This window comes from Callorhinus ursinus, unplaced genomic scaffold (assembly GCF_003265705.2).
Source record: "Callorhinus ursinus isolate GAN/ISIS: 27379988/994484 unplaced genomic scaffold, GSC_fseal_2.0 scaffold25, whole genome shotgun sequence".
NCBI classification, from domain to species: Eukaryota; Metazoa; Chordata; class Mammalia; order Carnivora; family Otariidae; genus Callorhinus; species Callorhinus ursinus.
This window is the reverse complement of record NW_027397087.1, coordinates 15,183,269-15,207,596: the sequence shown is the minus strand read 5'-3', so window position 1 is coordinate 15,207,596 and position 24,328 is coordinate 15,183,269. Positions and strand designations below refer to the sequence as shown.

The following is a 24,328-nucleotide window of genomic DNA, read 5'->3' as shown; positions in this document are numbered from 1 at the left end:
TTTTAAAAAAAGGATTGATAAGATGTTGGTTGAAAAAGGGAAAAAGAAAAATTAAAAAAAAAACAGTTAAAAAAATTAACTTTGATGAGCTAATGAATCATGGTAAAAAAAAAGCCATGAATTCTATGTGCAGTATTCTCCTTTGCTGGAGTTTACCCGTTCTCCTTGATCGGTAAACTTGGTCTTGGCTTGCTGGCTGTTCGTGCTGATCTTCTGGGGGAGGGGCCTGTTGCCGTGGTGTCCAAGTGTCTTTGCCGGAGGCTGAATTGCCCCGCCCTTGTCGGTCTGCGTTAAGCAAGCTGCTTCGGTTTGCTCTCAGGAGCTTTTGTTCCCTGCAAGCTCTCGGTACAGCTTTGGAGGACCAGGGTGAAAATGGTGGCCTCCCAATCTCCACCCGGCGGAGCTGAGAACTCGGGGCTCCGCTCCTCAGTGCGCCCCCAGAGAAAAGCAGTCACTCCCGTCTCCCTGGTCTCTGGCCACACTCCATGCTCACCCGGCCTGTGACCGAGCGTTCCTATCTCTGGCACCCGACCCCGTGTAGAGTCTCCAAACCCAGCAGATCCCTGCGGTGCGTTCCCGCGCCGCTCCTCCTGGGGGAGGAAGGGGAGTCTCCCCGGCTCTGCCGCTTGTTGGGTCCCTGCTGGAGGAGCAGTGGCCCGACTGGGCCGCGTATCACAGTTTATGGCAACCCCAAGCTGAGAGCCCGCGCCTCGGCTCCGTCTCTGCAGCCGGCTTCCCCGCTCCAATACCTGGGAGTTCGCTGCCCTCAGGCACCCCCGGTCTTTTTGTGACCCCGAGGGTCCTGAGACCACACTGTCCCGCGAGGGTTCCACCCCCAGCTTAGCCACTGGAGTGACGTCCCTCAGCGGAGCCAACTTCTAAAAGGTCCAATTTTGTGCTCCGCGGCTCTAGCACTTGCCAGAAGCGGCCGACGGACGCCCCCTCACCCGCCATCTATCCTCCCGAATATCGCCTCAGATTCACTTCTCCGCACGCCCTACCTTCCAGTAAGTGGTCGCTTCTCTGTTCAGAGAGTTGTTGCTACTCTCCTCTTCGATCTCCTGTTGAGTTCGTAGGTGTTCAGAATGGTTTGATCCCTAGTCAGCTGAATTCCTGAGACCAGACGAAATCTAGGTCTCCTACTCCTCCGCCATCTTGCTCCGCCGCCTTATTTCAGCATTTTAAAGATATGTTCTTCCACTGTCTGTGCCGTTGGTGGTTTCTGAAGAGAAATCTTTGTTATTTGGACCATTATCTTGTGTGTAATGTGTTGTTTTTCTTTTGTTGTTTTCAAGATATTTTCCCCCTATTCAGCACTTTGATTAAGATGTGTCTTAAATGTTTTTTGGTTTTTTTAGTTCATTTCATTTGGGGTTCACTGAGCTTATTGAAAATGTGAATTTATTATGTCTTTTACCAGATTTGTGAAATGTTGACCATTATTCAAATATCTTTTCTGTCCATGCTTCTTTCTTCTCTCCTATGCTAGGTCTCCAATTATACAATTTAAATTTTTTTATATTGTCCCACAGTTCCTGAGACACTTCATTTTTTTCCAATTTTTTTTCTGTTTTCATATTGGATAATTTCTCTTGAGCTATTTTCTATGATTACAACTCACTAAAAGCTCAGACAATGGTCAGCATGTTTTAGCAATAAAGCATGTTTTAATTAAAGTTTGTATACTGTTTTTTAGACATAATGCTGTTGCTCACTTAGTTGACTTCATTTGAGTCACTTTACTGCAATATTTGCTCTACTGTGGTGGTTTGCAACCAAATCTGCGATATCACCATGGTATGCCTGTATTAGTTAGACGTTTTTATGTGTGTCAAAACTTGTATAGGTGTTTCAAATCTCAGTTTATTTGTCCAAGCCTTTGCCACATTGGTTTGGATCTGTCCTTGTATGCATAGCTCAAAAGTTAGTAATTGTGAGATTTGTGTGTGTGGTTCATATTTCAGTTAAATTCTCCAAATATTTGCTCTGCTGGTTTGTGGGTCTGTTCTGTGCATGCATAGTTCAGGGCTTAGACTAAGGCTTGTACACATTTATGTACAGAATTCATGACTCCTTTCTCTGGTTCTTTCCTCTCCAGGAGTCTTCCTGTGCTCTCTTTTTATCTTGGTTTTCAGCAATTTGATGTTGATATAACTTATGGTGGTTTTCTTCATTTTCTGCCTGAGATTCATTGAGCTTATACGTTTTAATAGGATTTTAATTTTCATCAAATAGAATTTTGGTCATTAAAAAAAATTTGGGGAGTGTCTGGGTGGCTCAGTTCATTAAGCATCTGCCTTCAGCTCAGGTCATGATCCCAGGGTCCTTGGATTGAGCCCTCTGTTGGGCTCACTGCTCATCAGGGAGTCTGCTTCCCCCTTTCCCTCTGCCCCTCTCCCGCTTGTGCTTGCTTTCTCTGTCTGAAATAAAATCTTTAAAAAAATAAGTTTTTTTTCTCTGTCCCCTTCCTCTCTCCTCTTCTGGGATTTCAGTTACAATGGGGTTAGAAAACTTAACATGCTCAGTATATTTCTGTTTTAGTCTTCTTTCTGTGTTTAATTTGTAGGGTTCTATTGTTATGTCTTTATGTCTGCTGATCTTTTCTGCAATATTAAATAAGCTGTTAATCTCATCAAGGATATTTTTCATTTCAGATGTTATAACATTTAGTCAGAGTTCAGTTTGAGTCATTTTTATATCATTTATTTCTTATTGTGTTCATGTTTTTTTTCTTACCTTGAACATATAGAATATAATTCTACTGCCAGCATCATTGCTGGGTCAGTTTCTATTGATTGATTTTTCTCCTGGTTATGGTTTATATTTTCTTTCCTTATTTGCATGCCTCATAAATTTTGACTGGATACTGGATATTTTGAATTATATGTTTGAGATGTTAGATTTTGTGGTATTTATAAAAATATTGGTATTCTTTTGCTGTGGCACACTTAAGTTTCCTGGAATCCATTTGGTCCTTTTAAGGCTGCTTTATAGGTTTTGTTAGGTCAGATTTAGAGCAGCCTTTATTTAACCTGGGGCTAATTTGGCCCCATTACTAAGGCAGTATTTGATATTTTGTGAATTAGGAGGTCTTTCCACTATGGTTCATTGGAACCCCCAGTATTCCCAGCCCTATTCCTTTCCTGTGGTTTCCCTGGCCTTGCAGTAATAGTCTCACACGGATATACAGATCTCTAGAGCTCTTTTTCTGTGTAGTTACCTTTCCCATAGTATTTCTCTCATCAAATTCTATCCGTTTTGTCCTTCCCAAACTGAACTCTGCAACTTGGTGAGATTGCTAGGCAGTCTTTGGCTTTTCTCGCCCTGTGCTGCAGGCTGGAAATTTCCCAGGGAGAAAGCAGGAAGGATCATAGGACTCACCTTGTTTGTTTTCCTTTTCTGAAGGATCATTATGCTGTCCTGCCTGTTGTCTAATGATTGAAAACGATCACTTCATATATTTTATTTGGTTTTCTTGTTTTTTAAGGCAGGAAGAGAAATCTGGTACTTTTAATCTATTATGGCAAGGAGCAGAATTCTCATCTCATTCCCGTTTTGAAATTTATTGAAACTAAAGTTGGAATTAAATTAGCATGGTTTTATTTTTGTTATTTTTGCCCCAGTTGCTCAGATAACCACCCAGACTTGTGTATAAATAAAAGAGATACAGGGGCGCCTGGGTGGCTCAGTTGGTTGAGCGTCTGCCTTCCGCTCAGGTCATGATCCCAGGGTCCTGGGATCGAGCCCTGCATCGGGCTCCCTGCTCAGTGGGAAGCCTGCTTCTCCCTCCCCCTCTGCTGTTCCCCCTGCTTGTGTGCTCTCTCTCTCTGTGTCAAATAAATAAACAAAAATCTTTAAAAAAAAAAAAGATACAGAAATTGTTAGGATGACTATTTTACTTTTCACTGCCTCCTTTATTTTCGTGTTGTTTCTCTTAGGGTCATAAAGGGCATACATATACAACAGCATGCAACTTAACCGAAAGCAAAAAAAGCATGCCATATTGAAGTTCACATGGTTGAACTCCTTTCAGTGAGGCAGGTGGTCTAAGCATAATAACAGTCTTCTAATGAATAGACTTCTGTATATGGGGACATAGCAAGGGTGATACCTTTGTGTATGACAGAACTTAAAGTTGTCTTTGAAATACTGTGTATAGTTGTATAGGTCACAAAATATGGTCACAACTGCGGTTAGTTTCAAGGACTAACCATGCTTGATTTGTTACTTGCTTTAACATTAAATATGATAATTTCTCCATTAGCATTGTACAGCAAGAAGAGCCAAAGGACGAGCTTTCCAAAGATGAGGTCATTCTGAAGCTGAAGGCAGAAGTGCAGCGTTTGCTGGGGAGCAACTCGGTGAAGCGTCATCTGGTCTCTCAGTTACAAAATGATCTCAGAGACTGTCGTAAGAAAATGGAAGCTCTCCAACAAGCGGAGAAAGATGAAAAAAGCATTACGGTTGAGGTTTGTAGAATCTGTAGAGTCAAAAACACATTTTTAAAAGGTTTAATAAAGAAAATGCTTACAGTCTTCCCATTTAAATCAAACCTTTGTCTTCCAGGGTTTCATTTGACGTTATTTAGGAGTAAAGTATAAAGAAGGGAATGCCACATAAAGTAATACATTTTCTAGTTCCTCTTGGCATCTCGTAAATGAGATGCTAATTAGGTAAAATTCCTTTACCATAAATCCAAGGAAGCAGTCTACATAACAAAGTATCTGTATTTCCTCAAGATTGGCTTGTACCAACAGTGTTCTAGTCTAAAGTTCTCCACAGCTAGATCTTTCAGCATTTTGTCTATGAGGTTTCTCTGGCCCATGTTCCTGTAATAAACATCATTCTATATAAGGAAATTAATTATGTAGTGGTGGTGTTATGAGTGGGAAAGGCACAGAAACCACTTAAGTCATAATCACTGACTCCACTTTTATATCCTTCAGTTAGTGTCCTCACTTTACAGATGAGGAATATGAAGCTGGAGGAAGTAGTAATTTAACCAACAGGTATTTTTTTTAGATAAACACTCAAGTTGACAGTCATCTAAGTAGCCCATGGACACCTTCAAACTATGCCTTTGCTTATTTCCCACATTTCTAATGAGCTTTCTACTTAGTCTGTAACATTTGAAAGCAGGGTTGGGAGGTATATGGAGTAAGAGCAAATCGTTCTGCTTAAGCTTTTTTTTTTTTTTTTTTTTTTGGTAAAGCTACTCTGTGCAAGGTCTTGTGGGATTCAGTGGAAAGAAACAATGGCCATTCCTTGAAGGAATTTAGAATCTAGAACAGCACTATCCAATTGAAATATGTAATATGTAATTTAAAATGTTGTAGTAATCCCATTAAAGTAAAAGTAATGGTGAAATTAATTTTAATATATTTTATGTAACCCAGTATATTCAAAATATTATCTTCTTAGTATGTAATCAATATAAAATTATTAATGAGATGGTTTGCATTTTTTATGTTTGTGACAAGTCCTTGAAATCTAACATGTATTGTCCACTTACAGCACATTTCAATTTGGACAAGACACATTTCTTTTTAATTTTTTATTTAAATTTGATTTAATTAACATACACTGTATTATTAGTTTCAGAGGTAGAATTTAGTGAGTCCTCAGTTTCATACAAAACCCAGTGCTCATTACTTCAAGTGCCCTCCTTAATGCCCATCACCCAGTTACCCCATCGCCCCACCCACCACCCCTCCAGCAACCCTGTTTGTTTCCTATAGTTAAGAGTCTCTCATGACTTGCCTCCCTCTGTTTTTATCTTATTTTATCTTTCCTTCCCTTCCCCTCTGTTCATCTCTTTTGTTTCTGAAATTCCACATATGAGTGAAATCCTATGGTATTTGTCTTTCTCTGACTTATTTCACTTAGCATAATACCCTTAGAATAGTTCCATCCACATCATTGCAAATGGCAAGATTTCATTCTTTTTGATGGCTAATATTCCATTGTGTGTGTGTACCACATCTTCTTTATCCATTCATCTGTCGATGGATATTTTTCAAGTGCTCAATAACCATATGCAGTTAATGGTGACCATATTCAACAGTACAGATCTGTAAGGAGATGGACATGTATAACTTTGTGTAATAAGGATGATACTAGTCACAAGGTGCTCTGAGAAGGAATAACTAACCAGGCATGTTTGTAGGGGAGATGGTAAGGCAAGCCTTCGTGAGGTCTTTAAGGAGGGAATGTTTGATCTCTGTCCCGAGGGATAAATGCAGAAGAGAGGTAGGAAGAAACATTTCAGCCTTGAGCCAAAGTATATGAAAGGATATAGCAAATAAACTGGTGTAACTAAGGAGTAGGGCATGTGAATAAAAGTCTATATTGTGTAAGCTCAATCTTTCTGGAATCTTTGAAGCCACAAATATATAGATATTATATCAATTTTTGGAATAATATCATAACTGGCATTAAATCCTGAGGTTAATGAAATAATATTGAGCTTCTCTGCTTGCTATAGAGATGTTAAGAGAAAGAACATGTCAATTTAAACTTCCCTGGATATTTTTTTAAAGAGAACTAGGTCATCAAAATCCTTTCTTAAAGGATTGAAAAGGCAAGCAAAAATATTTACTATGTAATCTTCCTTGGCATGTTTCTTTTATGAACATTTAAAAGTATTTATTGCTTTATAACCTTGTAGTATATTTTGTGTTTGCTCATATCCATCTTGTACAGAACAATTAAAGATTATCACGGAGTCTGTTGTTTTTGCTTTCATACCATCTGACTGTTCAAACAGCGCTGCTCTCTGACATTCCAGGATCATAAGTGATGAAGATTAAGAGCCTGTCCATATGCAGCACTGTGCACTGATTGGGGGTGGACCAAATCCTGTGCCGTTCATTCCAACTGAACAACTGGGCCATTAAGGTAGAATGTAGTAAAGTTCTTAGGAAGATCAGTCTAGCAGTCAGGACCCATATCCACACTGATTTTTTTGTTAGCATAATAATAGAACACAGAGGCCTTTCTGTATCTGATACTCAGTAGAGATCATTACCTAACCACGAGCTGTGGTTAAAACCATATTCTGATTCCAAGGTACTTGATAGGCAGTGCTCAGTAGCCAGCTCAGAAGATTCCTAGCCAGAATATTTTTAGACATAGGAATTAGGAAGATAATGTGAGAACTGGTGTATTACGTGTCTTGTTTTCTTGTAGGTAATGTCTTTAGTATTCCAACTTCGGAAAGAAGTTTCATTGTAGCGCTCAAGTGGTCCTTTCCTTTTTAAAGATCTGCCTAAGGGCTTTTGTGCTGATTGGTACAAGTACCTAGTCCTTGTGGGCCTGCAGTGTGATAATATGTCAAAACTGTAATAGCTAGCTGTGAAAATTGTTTTCCCAAGTATCAGTATGATGTTATTTTCAGTCATTTCATTCCATAGTAATAAAAACTTGCCGGTGGGGAAGGAAGCACAAATGAGTATCATAAACTTTAAAAAGTTGAGAACAAGTTAAAAAAATGAAAGCCATTCTAATGAGTCAGTAAAATCCTTGAAAGTCTGATTAGTACCCCTACATCTGGAGAGACGGTAACAGTAGGTATTCGTAGCTCTTCTCTTTTCTGACTAGAGTAGAAGCAGTGGCTTCTGGGCAGTGGGGGCAAGTGAAAGGGGAAAGTCAACAACGGGAGCAGTCTCCCTGTAGAGAAAAGTGAAGGCTCTGAATTGGAAGACTGAACCAGAGCCTTGGTGTTCTGTCACCCCGCACGTGAGTGAGACGCACATTACCTGCCCAATGAGGAGAATGAATCTTGACACAGGATATTTTTTAGACATTGTGAAAGAGAGCTCAGACTTCAGGTAAATACCTAAACCAACCAGTCAAATGGAGTAGATATTTAAAAAAAAAAAAAAAATCTCTATGGCTCCTGCAATGAATAAAGAACTCATAAAGGTACATAAGGAAGACACTCAGAGGTGAGAGGAAAAGGAGAAGTCGTATAAACAGGCAGATCTGGGAAGATGAGAAACAAGTAAAGGTATGTAAGAGGTTCTGCTGTGATGACAATGCAAGCAATGCAAATGAAAGCACTTGTTGGCTACCCTTACCCCATCAACTACAGTAATTATTTCAAGATAGCACTGCCATGGAGGCAAAGAGAGTTGGACAGATTCTCTCAGACTATCTGACAGTGTACATTGCATGACCTTGTGGGAAACAATTTGCCGAAGTCTGTCATGAGCCTTAAAAATTGTACCTGTTGAATAAAACACAGATCTATGAGCTAATACTGATTATACAAACAAATAAGTACAGAAATAGATGCTAAACTTGGTGTAAGATAAAAAATAGAATATTTGCATAGTCTCAAAGTCTCTCCTCATAAGCTTCTTATTCCTAATAAGTAGAAAAATTGTTACTTTACAGTGAAGGTGCCTGCAGACACCACCTTCATTTATTGATCATAATCAGTGATGACACACATTGACATCATGTGTTTCCTGAAGAGTACACACATCACTTCTGTGGCATTCATGCCAAAAAATGGATGCCTGGGTGATAGACATTGGGGAGGGTATGTGCTATGGTGAGCGCTGTGAATTGTGTAAGACTGTTGAATCACAGACCTGTACCTCTGAAACAAATAATACGTTATATGTTAAAAAAAAAAAAAAAAGTAGGAAGGGAAAAATGAAGGGGGGGGAAATTGGAGGGGGAGACGAACCATGGGAGACTATGGATTCTGAGAAACAAACTGAGGGTTCTAGAGGGGAGGGGGTGGGGGGATGGGTTAGCCTGGTGATGGGTATTAAAGGGCACGTACTGAATGGAGCACTGGGTGTTATACGCAAACAATCATGGAACACTACATCAAAGACTAATGATGTAATGTATGGTGATTAACATAACATAATAAAATAAAAAAAATTAAAAAAAATGGATGACCGGAATTTAATAATGAAGTAATATCAGAGAAACCCAAATTGAAAGACATCTTACAAAATAACTAGTTGACACTCTTAAAAAAAAGTCATAGGTTTGAAAGACAAAGACTGAACTGTCGCTAGATTGAAGGAGACTAATGAGACATGACAACTAAATGCAATGTGGAATTGTTGATTGGATCCTGAACTAGAAAAAGGACATGAGAAGAAGATTGGAGAATTTTGTATAGAGTCCGTGGATTAGTTAGTAGTACTGTATCCTTGTTAATTTCTTGGTTCTGATCATTGTACTATGGTTATATTTGGGGGCAGTGATAAAAGTTATATGGAAATTATTTGCACTGTTTTTGCAATTTCTTTGTAAGTATGAAATTAGTTCAAAAGCAGAACTTGGAATTTTTTAAAAACCTGAAAAACTTTTGATTTCTTTTTAACATTTAGACTAAAATAGAGACCTCAGAAAACCCAACTAATCAATTATGGCCTGGCTGTTCTACTTCTGATACCATTGTCAAAGATGACATTCTGCGACTTAAAAATGAAATTCACATTTTACAACAACAAAATCAGGTGATTAAAAAAGTTTCCTATATTTTGTGAGAATTTTTATGACTTCACTAAATTCAAAGGATATAACAGACTTTTCAAAAATGCAGAGGCGATGTGATTTAGTAGACAGCTTTATTAGGTGAATAAGGATTCCAGTCATTTCCCTTTATTGGTCATGAAATAGTAGTTTTATCAGAAGGTAAATTAGTGTAATTCCAGTTCCCTGTCTATAGAGAAACATGGCTACTAGAGGTGTTCTTCTCTTGACCAAAAAGTTAAACCTTGTTTATTTATATAGCTGTGATGATTATTGAATTCTAAGACTTGTTTTTAGACATCAGTTAGCTAATACTTCTCTGGTTAAATGTTTTCATTCCATATGCTTCAAAATGAATTCAAAATTTGAAGTCTTTTTTATTTATTTTTTAAAGATTTTATTTATTTATATGACAGAGAGACAGCGAGAGAGGGAATACAAGCATGGGGAGTGGGAGAGGGAGAAGCAGGCTTCCCGCAGAGCAGGGAGCCCGACGCGGGCCTCCATCCCAGGACCCTGGGATCATGACCTGAGCCGAAGGCAGACGCCTAACGGCTGAGCCACCCAGATGCCCCCAAAATTTTAAGTCTTAATGCTATCAGAAAGCTACTTGTCAAATAAATGAATCTATACTCTTCCAAGGCTTAAAGAGACTTTGTAGAATTATGAAAATGATACATCAGTGTTACAGGGTAGAGCTAAAGCACAGAGGATATTAAAAGATTGGACTAATCAGTGAAAATGTTTATTTCCTCTAACTACTTTATTCTTTTGTATCTAGGAACTTAAAAAAACTGAAGAAAAACTGAGAAATACAAATCAAGACTTATGTAGTCAGATGAGACAAATGGTACAAGATTTTGACCGTGATAAACAGGAGGCTGTGGATAGGTAAAGTCTATATAGAGGTCAAATGCCTGCCTCCACCTTCCATCCCCCATCTCCCCATGTTAAAAAAAAAAAAAAAAAAAAAAATTCAAGAGAAGTTATGGAGTGAAACCTCCCTGCTGAGATCTTAGACTGAAGAAGAGGAGTCCCTGGCTTCTCAAATTAGAATTCGGAACCCATTTTCCATGGGAATGATGTTATGTAATGGGTTGGGTTCTATAGCACCATCAAAACTGTAGTTCATTGAAATAGTATAGCTTTATGGTTTTTATAGACTGGGAAACTATTCTTTATAAGGAAGAAATCTGTGGGAGGGAGTATGTCTTCCAAATACCAAATCATAAACTTGGAAACAGATTTTTGGAACATAACTTACTTGTGAGTTGGGTACTGCTAGTATTTATGTTTAATATAGATACTTTGGAATTTTGGAACTATACCCTATTATTTCAATTAATTTTTTGTAAACAGTCCTCAACCAAAGACTATTATCTGAAGGACTGGGGCATTCTCATATCCCAGTTTCTAATTTTTCTCTAGAAACATTTGAAGAAAATTTTGAAGATTCTTTAAGCTCATCCATTGGGAATTATTACCACTTTTGGTTGGGGAAAACCAACCTGACCTTAATTACAATTTGCATCAGAGGTTGGAAGTGGGTAGGAAAGGAAGAAAAAGAAACCAATTACTTCATCTTGGTGTTTCTACTAATGCTGGGTACTGCCTTAGATTCTACTGTCCACTCTCTGTTTCTAGGTGTGAGAGGACTTACCAACAGCACCATGAAGCCATGAAAGCGCAGATACGGGAAAGCCTGTTAGCAAAGCATGCTTTGGAGAAGCAGCAGCTCTTTGAAGTTTATGAAGGGGCTCGCTTGCAACTTAGGTGAGAACGAGAGTGTAGCTGCCCTTTAAGCTGTAGAGACAATATTCTCCTGTTCCATAGTTGAGAGGGAAATTATTCTGCAACCCTTGTATTGTTCTGCGGTCATTTAGTTGCCGGTGTTGTGTATCCAAGGTCTGACTTAGATAAGACGAATAAGGAGATGGCCGCCGTGCAAGAATGTTACCTGCAAGTGTGCAGAGAGAAGGATGGTCTGGAGTCGGCTCTCAGGAAGACCACTGAAAAGGAGCAACAGGCTCAGGAGAAGGTACGGGACAAGCTCATGTTGTCTTTGCTCCATCTCATCCCTCTGGCCTCACTGCTGTCATGGAAACCAGTCCACTTGTTCTCTTGTGACCCGGAGACGGCATACAGAGATGTCTCTTTACTTTTGGCTGTATCACACCAATACAGCTCACAAAATACAGTAAATAGTGAGATGATTATGAAAACCTTAGTAGAAAATGGCATACATATAGGAGAAATGGATTCTTCCTTATATATTTATCCTAAGAGGCAAAACAGGGTTCTAAACATAAAAAAGTAAAATAAAATAAACAAGAGTAGACCCAAGTCACCGAGAGTCTGAAACCCAGGGATCCTCGTTTTGCAATCATTTGTTGGCTGCAGGTAAACCTACCTAGTCTTGTGAGCACTGCACAAAAGATTCCCTCAGACACATTTTCCTCTGTCCCACTTCTCTCTCAGTACCTAAGTATCATTTTCTTCTTCTGGGGAGAAGAGCAAGAATTTGAACTTGGGACTATGACAGGGAAGGTGGTGATATGGAGCTACGGAGAGCAGAGTCACACTGTTAGTGTGACCCGATCTTTCAGGGAAGTTCTCACTTTTAGGGAAGCCGGAGGGGCTGCTCTACTCCCTACTCCTGCTTGAATCTTCCAAGTTGCCATTGGTGACTGTCCAGGAGTAAAATCACATGTAAACAGTCGCCCCTCTTTTCTTCCCTGTTCTGGCCAGAGTCTCATCCAGACGCACGTCTGACTCTCCCTTCCACTTTGGACCAGCCTACAGACCACAATTTGAAAGCCACCTGCGTCAAGATTAGGAAATATTTTTAAAGGCTTTAATAAATGTTCTATACAGAGGTTTTCTGAACAAAGTTACATTAAAGCAGGCTATTGCTACTACAGACTTTAAAAGAATTAGTAAAGAGCAGGTTAGGAATTCAGCTCATTTAATATTTTGATTATTTTTGAATAGATTAGTATGGTAAAAAAACATGCTATGTATACATTATCATCTAATGGAAGAAGAACTTCTAAAGGGAGCTATTTTAGTTAGTTCTGGCAATATAAAAAAAGGGTTATTAAATTACTTAGAAATTAAGGACTTAGCTTTCAGTAATGTTTAAAAAAAATAGGGAGAAGATCTCTACTGTGATTCTTTCTTTTTAAATATATAAATTGACAAAGAACAGAACGATTCTCGGGCGCCTGGGTGGCTCAGTCGTTAAGCGTCTGCCTTTGGCTCAGATCATGGTCCCAGGGTCCTGGGATCAAGCCCCACATCGGGCTCCCTGCTCCGTGGGAAGCCTGCTTCTCCCTCTCCCACTCCCCCTGCTTGTGTTCCCTCTCTTGCTGTGTCTCTCTCTGTCAAATAAATAAAAAAATCTTAAAAAAAAAAAAGAAAAAAGTAAGCCCACGGGGACATCTGGGTGGCTCAGTCGCTAAGCGTCTGCCTTTGACTCAGGTCATGGTCCCAGGGTCCTGGGATCGAGCCCCGCATCAGGCTCCCTGCTCCGCGGGAAGCCTGCTTCTCCCTTTCTCACTCCCCCTGCTTGTGTTCCCTCTCTCACTGTCTCTCTCTGTCAAAAAATAAATAAATCTTAAAAAAAAAAAATCTCTCAAAGAGGTCATTCTTTTCAGGAATATATTTTCTGGTACTTTTAAAAGAATCAATTTAGCTATAAAATTGGATCTCATATAATCAGTCACTTGCAGTTAACAGCAGATATGATATTGGCTCATGAATGCTTGTGCAGGGGCACAAGGAAGGAAAGTTAAAACTGCTATTTGGCCCTTCCAAAAAAACTTACAGGTTAAATTTTTTTCTTTAAAAATTTCAAATTGTAATACAGTGAAATTGACTCTCTTCATTTGGTGTAGAGTTCTATACATTTTTAACACAGGATTTAGCACATGAATAGAGTGATGAGGGTACAGAAGACTTGTGGCCCTGCAAGACTGCCTTGTGCTAGCTCTTTGTATTTATAATCACCCCTCCTGAGAGGGCACGAGTACTTACCACACTAGAAATATAATTCTTTCCTTCTCTGGGAACACTTTGGTTTTTTATTTAGACTTACATAAACCCATTATAAAACTTAGTTATCTTCATAAGCCAGTCAGAACAGAACTTTAAGAGAATTTATTAATCTCTTGATATCCTCCAGAGGTAGGCAGAGATATACCAGTCTGTCTTCCTAGGAAATGTTTCATACTCACACCATGGAAGAATCTTACTACACTCAAGCAATCTAGGAAAGGGTAGTCCTTCTGTGCAGAACGTAAGCCATTTTCCCTGCAGTTGGCTTTCAGGTCAGTAACTTAGTCTGGATACAGAATTTATAAGATAGGTAACCCCAAGAGCCCTAGGGTGTATTTTCCTTTTCCGTATGTGTTCTTTTCTGAAACACTAATTGAGTCAGGCTGTGGGTTAAGTAGGAGCTCAATTCCAAGTTTTAAAACTTTTATTAACAGAACTTCCCTCACGTGTTAGCCTGGCTTGTTCAGAGAATGGGAAAAACATCATACAGAACCCTTCAGACTGTGTAGTAATCATTGGAGGTCATGAATTTGCAGACAAGGCAAAGGTGGGCAGTATTCCCATTCATAATGTCATTTCTATATACCTTAAGGCTCATTTATACAACTGTAATACATGCTAAGTCAGGCCTTAGAAGTTAGAGTTCGTTTGCTATCTGGGACATACAAATCAAGTTTAAATGTTTTAAAACCATCCAAAAATTTACTTCCCTTTAATGCTAAAACTTTAAAAATTAGATATTCCTGTAGTGTGGTCAAATGGCAGATCCCTGTGCTCAATAAATCTATTACTTCTGTAAAGAGAGGGAAGCAAGGTTTTCCTCGCTGTGGTAGATTGCAAAAATGGCCACACGTTCTTCCTGTCAGGGAATGCACGCAATATTATTGTAGTGTGACTTTGTAGCTATTCTCAGTAAGAGGTGGTCTGTTTCATGACAAACTTTGGCCAATGGGACATTAGTATATGCAAAAAGAGCCTTAAAAAGCATTTATACATTGGGGCTTACAAGCTTGATGCTCTGAGGAACGCTGTGACCACCACCATGTGAATGATCTGGGTTAACCTGCTGGGTGATTAAATATGTGACCAAGTCATCTGTCTAGCCAGACATCAAGCTAACCCAGACATGTGAGTGAGGCCGGCTTAGACCATATAACCTCAACTGCCTCCAGAGATCAGCTGTTTTGACTTAGGTCAGAACCACCACCCAGGTGACCCAGAGAATCATGAGAAATAATAGATGTTTGCTATTTTAGTTTAGTTTTAAATTTTGGCTGGCTTATTATGTAGAAAAGCTGATCTATGCACAAACATACAAATACACAGAAAATTGGTAGCAGTTTTCTGCTGTGAGTCAAAAGGAAGTGTAGATACATATGGAAACAACTCCTGAAGGATAGATATACACAAGACAATTTGAGGATTCCTTCTAAAGTCAACAAAAAATAACAGTGATATATGATGTGAGCCTGGACAACTTTCTCAGCCATGTGATTGAGACGGTCCTATAGCGTTAGTACAACTAGTTTCCATGACCTGATTGTGAGGAAATGGGTCTTTTAGTCACCAGAGAGTTTCTGAAATTGCACAACACTGAAAAAAACTAGGTGGCATCTTTTTGGAACATGCCATTGGTGGAGAGGAATCAGATGGCAATTCAGACCAAAATAAGCCAGGTCAGGTGTGAACCAGAAAAAACCCAGACAACCAGGTAGTCATGAATCAGAGCTAATGGAAAAGAGACACCGAGCACAAGCTCTGTTGCCGCCTGGCAAAAGGTATGTGAAGTGTATACTTCTCTGGCATGGTGTTTTGTGGGCTTCAGTGGCATCTCAGTGGAATGTCCAGAGAACCATCTAAAAAAATTTCAAATGGAAACTGTTACAGGCCATTTTGATCCCCAAGTAGAGCTTTATTGGAATTTTTCGATCAACTGGATTCTTAGAGTAAATAGAGAATGTTATATTAATACTTTAAATTATTAAATTTTATCTGACACTTGACAGTTACTATCTGATAATATTTCAGCTAGTTTTGATAAAAATTTTTGTCTTGGGTAATGAAAAAAATATACCAATCTGAATTTATTACAGCAGGCGTAACTTTTAAGATAGAGTAATAATTTTTGGCTTGCATCTGAATACAAGTCTTTCAGAAGTATACGGTTTTTTTCTGGGCTATGATATCTAATGGGTCCCATGATGGGTGGGGTGTAAACATAAATGTCAGTTTCACTTTTTATTTATTTATTTTTTAATTTTGTAGCGCTTTATTGAAGTATAATTGACATACAATAAACTGTATTTAAAGTGTACAATTTGGAAAAGTTTTCACATATTTATACACGTGGAAACCATCACCACATTTGAGACCATGAACATACCCATCACTCTCAAAAGTTTTCTCATGCTCCTTTGAAATACTCCCTCCTCTCCCTCCCTGTCTCTCTCCTCCCATCCCCAGTCAACCATGATCTGCTTTCTGTCACTATAGATTAGTTTGCTTTTCCTAGAATTTTATATAGACCCATCCAGGTTGTTGTGTGTATCTATAGTTCATTCCTTCTTATTTTTGAATAGTATTTTGTTGTATAAATATGTTACAACCAGTTTATCCATTCACCTGTTGATGGACATTTGGATTATTTCCAGTTTTTGGCTATTACAACTAATGCCGCCATGCACATTCCTGTACAAATGTTTGCACGGGCATATGCTTTCATTTCTTTTGGGTAAATACGTAGGAGTGAAATGTCTGGATTGCTTATTGGTATAGGTTTAACTTTTTAAGAAAACTGCTGAACTTTGTCCAAAATGGTAGTACCATCTTACAGTCTTACCAGCATTGTTTTGAGAGTTCACTGTCACCCTTGTAATCCATTATTCATTCAAAAGCCGGGAGGAATTTTTATCAGGTCATTGTCATGCTCAGCATCCTTCGATAGCTTCCCACTGTTCTTAAATAAAATGAATGAATGGAAACAACCCAAGTGTCTACTACAAAACCTATATGCAAATGCTCATAGCAGCACTATTCATAATAGCCAAAACATAGGAACAACCCAAATGTCCATTGACTGATGAGTAGACAAACAAAATGTGCTATATCCATCGAATGGAATATTATTCAGCCACAAAAAAGAATGAAGTACTGAGTCATGCTACAACATGGGAGGACCTTGAAAACATGGTACTAATTTCAGTTTCACTTTTTAAAAAGTTGGTCTTCTGGGAATATATTTATTGAATAGTTAGATGCTTTTTCTTTTAATATAGCCATCTCTAAATTTTCTATCCAGTATTTGAGATCTACGGTCTTTACAAGACAGTTTATTAAGCTGATTGAGTTAGCATGTAGGAAGATCATTTGTCTTTGTTGCTGCTATTACATGCATGTAACCATTATTTCATATATTTGGCTTGGAGAATATTAGTGTTATACAGAGATATTTACTTGAATTTTGTTTAAAGAGACAGCTATTGGAGGAAAGAGAAGAATATGTAAGCAAACTGCAGGTGGAACTTGAAGAAAAGTACCAAGATACCCTTATGATGGAAAAGAACAAGTGGCTGAAAGAACAAGAAACTGATATTAAGCAGCAGGTTGAAAATGAAGTGATGTTAGCCAAATCACACTGGGATGAGGAACAGAAAGAGGTGTGGGTTAAAATTTCTAGTCACCATGTTTAAAAAAATGTAGTATTAACTGTTGAGAGACAGTTCTTCCTGAAGAGACATAGTTTTTAATTGCCAAGTATGTACATAATCATTTATTTCACATCTCAGAATTGGGCTATTGGCAGCTCAGCTTACACTAGTTTTTTTTTATTTTTTTAAACTCTCCACCCCCCCCCCCCCCCCCCCCCCCCCCCCCCGCCCCCCCCTTGACTCTTCAACCCAATTCAGGATATAATGGTTTTTGGAGGAGCATTTTTTTGAATCCTCAAAATGAAACCCACATCTAATTTCATATTGTGGAATGATTCAGGTAACTCCAGACCAATCTATAATAAGAAATAAATAACCTGTACTGTGCATTAGAAGAAAGAAGTAATGACTGGGCAGGCTCAGAAGCACAAAACATTACCTCTGTTCCCTAAGTAGCAAATGAGATTGCTGTTAGTTTTCTAGAAAATTTAGAACCAAATTATGATCTTGAAAACTTAGTTGGAAGTGAAATAAATTTTCACTCTTATTGAAAGTAGATTCTTTTATCCACAAGATTGCCATTAACTGGAGTTGGGACCACCTAAAGGTGGACTAGTAGACCATTGTCCTGTTTTTCAGACTTCCCTGCTTTCCATCCCCCACCCCCCACCCCCGAGAGCAATTCATTAGTCTAGTGCTGGCACCTGAAATTCTTTTACTCGTCATGTTTTAATATAAAAATATATATTCTGGAATATATATAAGTGTATATATAAAATCTGGATAGCACAAAGCAAATTCTCTATTTTTACATTGTTGCAAATTGTTTTTTAGTTGAATTTGCTAACCAGTTTTTACCAGGAGGATGAGTTGGAGAGCTAATGTTTTTGTGAGACTGTCAGGAAAGCATAAACCATTACCCAAGGTTGCCATTTCAGATGAAGCAATACAACCTGGGACTGTGGTAGCCAGGGAAGCAGTTTGAGAACTCTGGGTACCCAGAAGGTGGAAAACAGGAAAAGGGAAAAGCTTGCTTTTCAGGAAAAGTCCACTGTTTCACAGTTTTGCCTAAGACTGACTGTTTGGATCCATCCCAGTACTCTTTTGAAAGTAGAATGTTATCATTAAAACATTCTTCTAATAATGCGTCCCCTTTTTGAATGCACAGTTGACTCAGTAGAATTTAATATCATAACAAACAAGATTCTAATGTGTTCAAGTAAGTAAAACTATTTTTTAGATTGTTCAGTTTTAGGTTCATGAATTAGATTTAACCCAGTGCCTGCTTTGTGGAAAGCCTGGTGTTGATGGAAAAAACACATATTAATAGAAGTTTTCTTCTTTAAAAAAAAAAAAAAAAGCAAGAAAGAAAAAAAGATTCATGCCATCTTTGTAGTGGCAGTGTCAAAGCTTCCAGAAAGTTGCACCTTGAGAGGAAGATAGCCTGACCTTATGCAGTATACTTAAATCCTCCGTGTGATTTATGTCACGTATATACACAGTAACTTTCAGGATTTACTTGAGAATATATTTTCATTGACTAAGTTTCTAAATGTCGTGTAATTACTACAACATTGTCTAGATCATTTTCTAACACAGCTGTGGTTGCTCTTTTGGCTAGCTATTCTAGTTTTTGCTTATTTGAATATTTTTTCATGTGATTTTTCTTCTGAAAACAGATCAAACAAGAACTTATTCAACAGCTTGAAAAGGAGTGGCAGTCTAAGCTGGATCAAACTATAAAGGCCATGAAAAAGAAGACCTCAGATTGTTGCAGCCAAACTGACCAAGTAGCCACCACGGATGTTATTTCCAAGAAAGAGATGGCAATTGTGATAGAAGAACAGAAGCGGAAGATCCGGCAAGATTTAGAGCAAGAAAAGGAGACAGCTATCAGTGGGGGCTTGAAGAAACTTGAGGTTGAGTTAGAACTCAAATACTGTGAAAATATTGCCAGACAGGTAATATTAACGTTTTATTGTCGTAAGATTATTGGAACTGCCTATTAATGAAAACCTGTAAAATGGTACCATTGAACTTGTTCATAACTTTATATTTTAAAAATTTTGTACATTCTAGGGTAGAGAGCCTCTTATGTTGTTACTAAAAATTTCTTCATTATATTTCTGTCACAAAGCTGTTACCCCTTGGTTTTTCTGTGTATTCTTTAAGTTTTCAGAATGTTTGCTCCTTTTTCAGTCTAAGCTTTACGATGCTTGAGGTTAAAAGTGGTAGTTTTACAGCTGAATGAAGCACAATTTCACTATGAATCTTTCATATCTAATTTTATAGAAAATACTGAAGTACTTATAAAAAAGCAAACTTAAAGCCAGTAAGATATTTAACAGTATTTACATGGAGACTTGCAGAGTTGAATCTGCAGGCACGCCCCTTAAATGGGACGTTGTCTGTAAATCCCATATCCTGCCAGAAAGCGGTGCCATTGCCTCCCCGTGGAAGCACTCAGAAAGCTAGCTCACTTTTAACTGGGGCATGTTATTTGGTTTCCAAGAAATGTCATACTGAGAAAAGTATAGCTCTGTATAAATGGAATAAATTTAATATATTTTTTAAATTTTTTATTGTTATGTTAATCACCATATATTACATCATTAGTTTTTTAAATTTAGTATTTTTTAAAATCTGTATTATTCTAGTGATTCTTGAATTTTTTGGTTTCAGGATGCCTTTCCACTTTTAAAAACTTAAGACCCTAAAGAGCTTTTCTCTGTATGTGTTATATTCTATTTACTGTATTGGAAAATAAATCTGAGAAATTTTTAAAAAACAAGAATACTGAAGCATGCTTGCCATTGGCTGTCAGAGCAGTGAGATATCACATAGCATGTAGCCTCTGGAGCATTGTATTATTCACACATGAAGGAGGGGGAGTGAAAAAAGATAAGGTCTGAATATTATTTTGAAAATAGTCTTGACCTTACAGAGCACCTGACAGGGTATTTAGTCCCTTAGAGGTCCCTGGACCCTAATATAATATTCTTTATTTTGTATTTACTATTTTAGACCTATTATTATAAACTCTTAATACCTGAAGTAAAGTTTTTAAAAAAAATATGTTCAGCTTTTGATAAAAACTTGGCATTCTGCCTATTTATTAAATTGTTCTGCATGATTTTACAGGGAATCCTTACAGAATGGAAACATAGGCAAATATATGTAATGGTGTCAAGGGCATCTTCAGTCAGTTAAATAATTTCCTGAAATGTTTAAGGTTTGAACAGAGTTCAGAAAATGTTCTGTGGACAAAGAGACATGTTGAAGGGTGTGCTGCTTTGATGTATATGCAATCACAGATCTTGTAAAGAAAAATAAATAGCATGATGTAGTAGAAAGGAAATATTCATAATAACTTTTTAAGGAATATAAATTTCTATAGGAGCTTTATCTTTTCCCCATATTTTTAACTCCCTGGAATTTACCTGCAAATATATTTAGCATTTTACAAAACAATTCAGGCCCTTATGTCAGCTTTGGTTTTGTATGTTTGTATGGATATAGGTATGTGTGTGACTGTGTATTTCAAAATAAGGAAAGATTATTTAATGAATTACCTTGTGGTAACCTGTGACAGATTTATAACCAGATAGCCCTCATAATTCATCAGGTCTTACATTTTTGCCTGAATTGATGTATCCCCCCTCATTCTTTAGTTGCAAACTCAGGATAGACAGCAAGAACACTTGCTCGGTACTAGGCTATAAACTATATTGGTGCATGCTCGCATGTGTTAATGTGTTTATATGTAAGGCATGAGGACTGTGGATATGGTGGGTGTACTGACTGGACAGCAGCTGACCCCAAGCAGCATTCCTGCTTGTCTTCTCCTTTTTCCTAAGAGAAAAAGAAGTTTGTTGGAAATGGCAGTTGGTACTTTGTATGAAGCTTTCCAATAATAGTATTGGCCATCAAACATTTATAGATTGCTGCTTCCTGTGGTGACATTTGCATGGGACAGCATGGGAAGTTTAGAACAGAAGGATTAGAATCTACTGTTTGGGGTAAGGTGGAGTACTAGAAGTCATTGTAACTAATGTAGTGCAGTACAGTGTGAAATACACATGAAATATTGGTTGCTATTTGCAAATGGGATCTTTGAAATTTTATACCTCACTTTACCTCTTTCTCTTGCAATATCCAATTGCAGGTAGAAACAGCTGTACAAAATGCTCGTCATCGATGGCTGGAAGAAATGCCTGACCTTGCAGAGTATAAAGCACGGGTAAGAGCAGAACAGAAGAAGTGGGAAGAACAACAGGACATCACTGTGGCCAGACGGGTAAGCGCTCTCCTGGAAAGAAGCTTCAGGGCGGCCTCTCTCCTGACCTCTCATCTTCGTCCCGGGAATTTGTATCTACTCACAGTGTTATGGAAGAATTAAATACAATTATGCATGTTAAGCGTTAGCTCAGAGTCTGGCTGATGATGTCTGTTCTCATCATCAAGATGTTGAGGGAGAAAGAATGTATTTTAGGGTCTTGCAACTCTCATAATCAGGAAGGTAACCTTAACTGTGAAGCTAAATCCCATTTGATCTTGCTGTGTCTTTAGGAGAAATTCAGAACAGGTGTTTATCTGTTTATTAATAGCTGTACAGTATCCTTTTACTTGCTTTGTTTTCTGTGCTCTGTCAGTGGTCTTACAGTCTTGGAAAATAGCCAACTCTCCTTTCCAGATATGTCATGTTGTTTGACCAGAAACAAAATCATTTGCATTCTCCCAATTTATTAGAGTAAACCAATTCTAATCAAAATGCCAATAAACCGAACATGGTTTAGAAATTTGACACAATAATACTAAAATTTACTTGGAAAGGACTAGAAATTTTTTAAATGTTCTGGAAAAGAAATAGTAGTCCAGCCCTAACACATAATAGAATATGTTGGAAAGCGACAATTCAGTGTTGAGTCACAAAAGAGAATTCTTTTTCATTCTGTATTATACAGACTTAGAGATAGAACCAACTATGAATAAAAGCTTAATTGTTTCAAAACAAGGGGATAAGGAATTATTCCATAATAGTCTTATGATAGCCAGATAGCACTTTGGGAAAATTAAGGTTACCCACACATGCATCACAATAAAGTCTAAGATGATGAAGAAGTTAAACATTTTTAGGGCAATCCTCTCAGGTCCCCTCTCTCTTCGGGAGCTTTGTACTATTGCCCAATAAACTTTGCTTTACTATCACTCAATAAATTTTGCTTTGCTGCCCATTAAAAAAAAGAAAGAAAACGAAGCTAAACATTTTTCAGTGAACATATAGAAACAGAAATTGACTATTTCAGAACTGTACCATAATTCAATTTTGGGACAACTCAGACGTAGTAGCAAAGATAGATAAAGAGGATAAAATAGGTACAAACATTCAAAACATTTTTGCTTTTGTAATTAAAAAAAGTGACAGGATAATAAGAATAAGGAAAATAGATGAATTAAACATGAGAAACGTTAATACTAATATATGATAAGAAAAACAATACAGATTTATAAGAAAAACAAGAATCTGTGGATAAGTACACCAGAATACGGACATACAGTCTTCACAAAAAGTCGAAATAACAAACTTTGGGTGCTATTTTATGCCATATGTCTACATTCTCTCTTAATTGTAATACAAAAGATATAATAGATCACAGTGTCAAGTATATACAGTTCTCCCAATATTACAACCATTTTGGAAAATAATGTGTGTAACAGACATTGTAAATCATTCATATGTCATATTCCTAATCTTATTCCACAGATTACTTAAGGAAATAATTCAGCAAGAATAAACTATTTTAACATTTTTCTTAAGTTGTGTGAGAGTACACGGGTGTTCATTGCATTATTCTCTATACTTTTTAGTATGCTGACATATTTTGAAAAGCAATTTAAGAGGGAGAAAGAAAGGAAATAATGTGATGATGTGCATGTGTCTCAGAGCTCAGAAGTCAAGAATAATAAAGTTGGGTAGAATATAGAAAATAAAATAGTCAAGAGATCTTTCCCTAAGATCACAGAAGACCTGAATGTATGTGAATGCAGAAATACAGAAACGAGAGGACGCTGTGTTGCTTCTCAAACGTTAGCAGGCGTGAGATTCCCCTGGAGGGTTTGTTAAACGATTCCTGGCTCTTTTCCTAGAGATTCTGATTCGGTGGGCCTACAGTGAATCCTGAGAATTTGCATTTCTAACAGACTCCTAGGTGATGTGACACTGCCGGTTTTTAGGGCACACTTGGGTGTGAGTAGCACTATTCTAAATAATTATTCAGCCACAAACATAAGTTAACCTCTTGTGGATCCTTCCTCCAAACCAAAGAAGGTGAGCAAGGGCTACTTTCATAGTATTGGTTGGAGGGTTCTTGTAAGATTAGAGTGAGCCACCAAGATCTGTAAAAATTTAGGGGCGCCTTGGGTGGCTCAGTTGGTTGGGCGACTGCCTTCGGCTCAGGTCATGATCCTGGAGTCCCGGGATCGAGTCCCGCATCGGGCTCCCTGCTCGACGGGGAGTCTGCTTCTCCCTCTGACCCTCCCCCCTCTCATGTGCTCTCTCTCTCTCTCTCTCTCTCTCTCTCTCTCTCTCTCTCTCATTCTCTCTGTCTCAAATAAATAAATAAAATCTTTAAAAAAAAATCTGTAAGAATTTAAAGCCAGTTTGTCCAGAGTCCAGAAGTTGTCAAGTTGGTTCAGTGGTTCCTAAACTTAGCTGCACATTAGAAAAACTTGAGGATCTTTTAAAAAATACTGTTGCCTGGCTCCCATCCCCCAGGCTTTATGTTTTAATGATTCAGGGTGTGGCCTGGGTATTAGGATTTTTAAAGGCTTCTCAGATAATCTAATGTGAGGCAACTATCAGGAAACCCCTGAGTTGCTTAATGCTGTCAAATTCGCTTTGCACAACTTCATGTGAGAGGATGCACACTTTTGGTGAGGTCAGCAGGTCATCCAAATTCCATGGGATCTGCCACCTCCCCCAAGTTACCTGGTAATGATTTTCAGGCATCCACTGTGACAAGACTGCTTTCCCTAACAGCACTCTTTAAACATGTTTCACATCACTACTGAATTATTCTGCTGGTAGCAAAAGAATTTTGCTGTGAATTCTTTTGGTTTTTTTT

General features: G+C 38.0%; 1 protein-coding gene across 1 annotated transcript in view; it reads left to right on the top strand.

Annotated features, from left to right (window-relative positions):
• CEP152 (centrosomal protein 152) overlaps positions 1 to 24,328 on the top strand; it is a 94,993-nt gene that overhangs the window by 46,915 nt on the left and 23,750 nt on the right. The window contains 7 exon segments of the mRNA XM_025884337.2: positions 4,265 to 4,469; positions 9,357 to 9,485; positions 10,283 to 10,392; positions 11,146 to 11,274; positions 11,407 to 11,539; positions 18,884 to 19,165; positions 21,370 to 21,501. Of these exon segments, the coding sequence (XP_025740122.1) occupies positions 4,265 to 4,469; positions 9,357 to 9,485; positions 10,283 to 10,392; positions 11,146 to 11,274; positions 11,407 to 11,539; positions 18,884 to 19,165; positions 21,370 to 21,501 (1,120 nt within the window).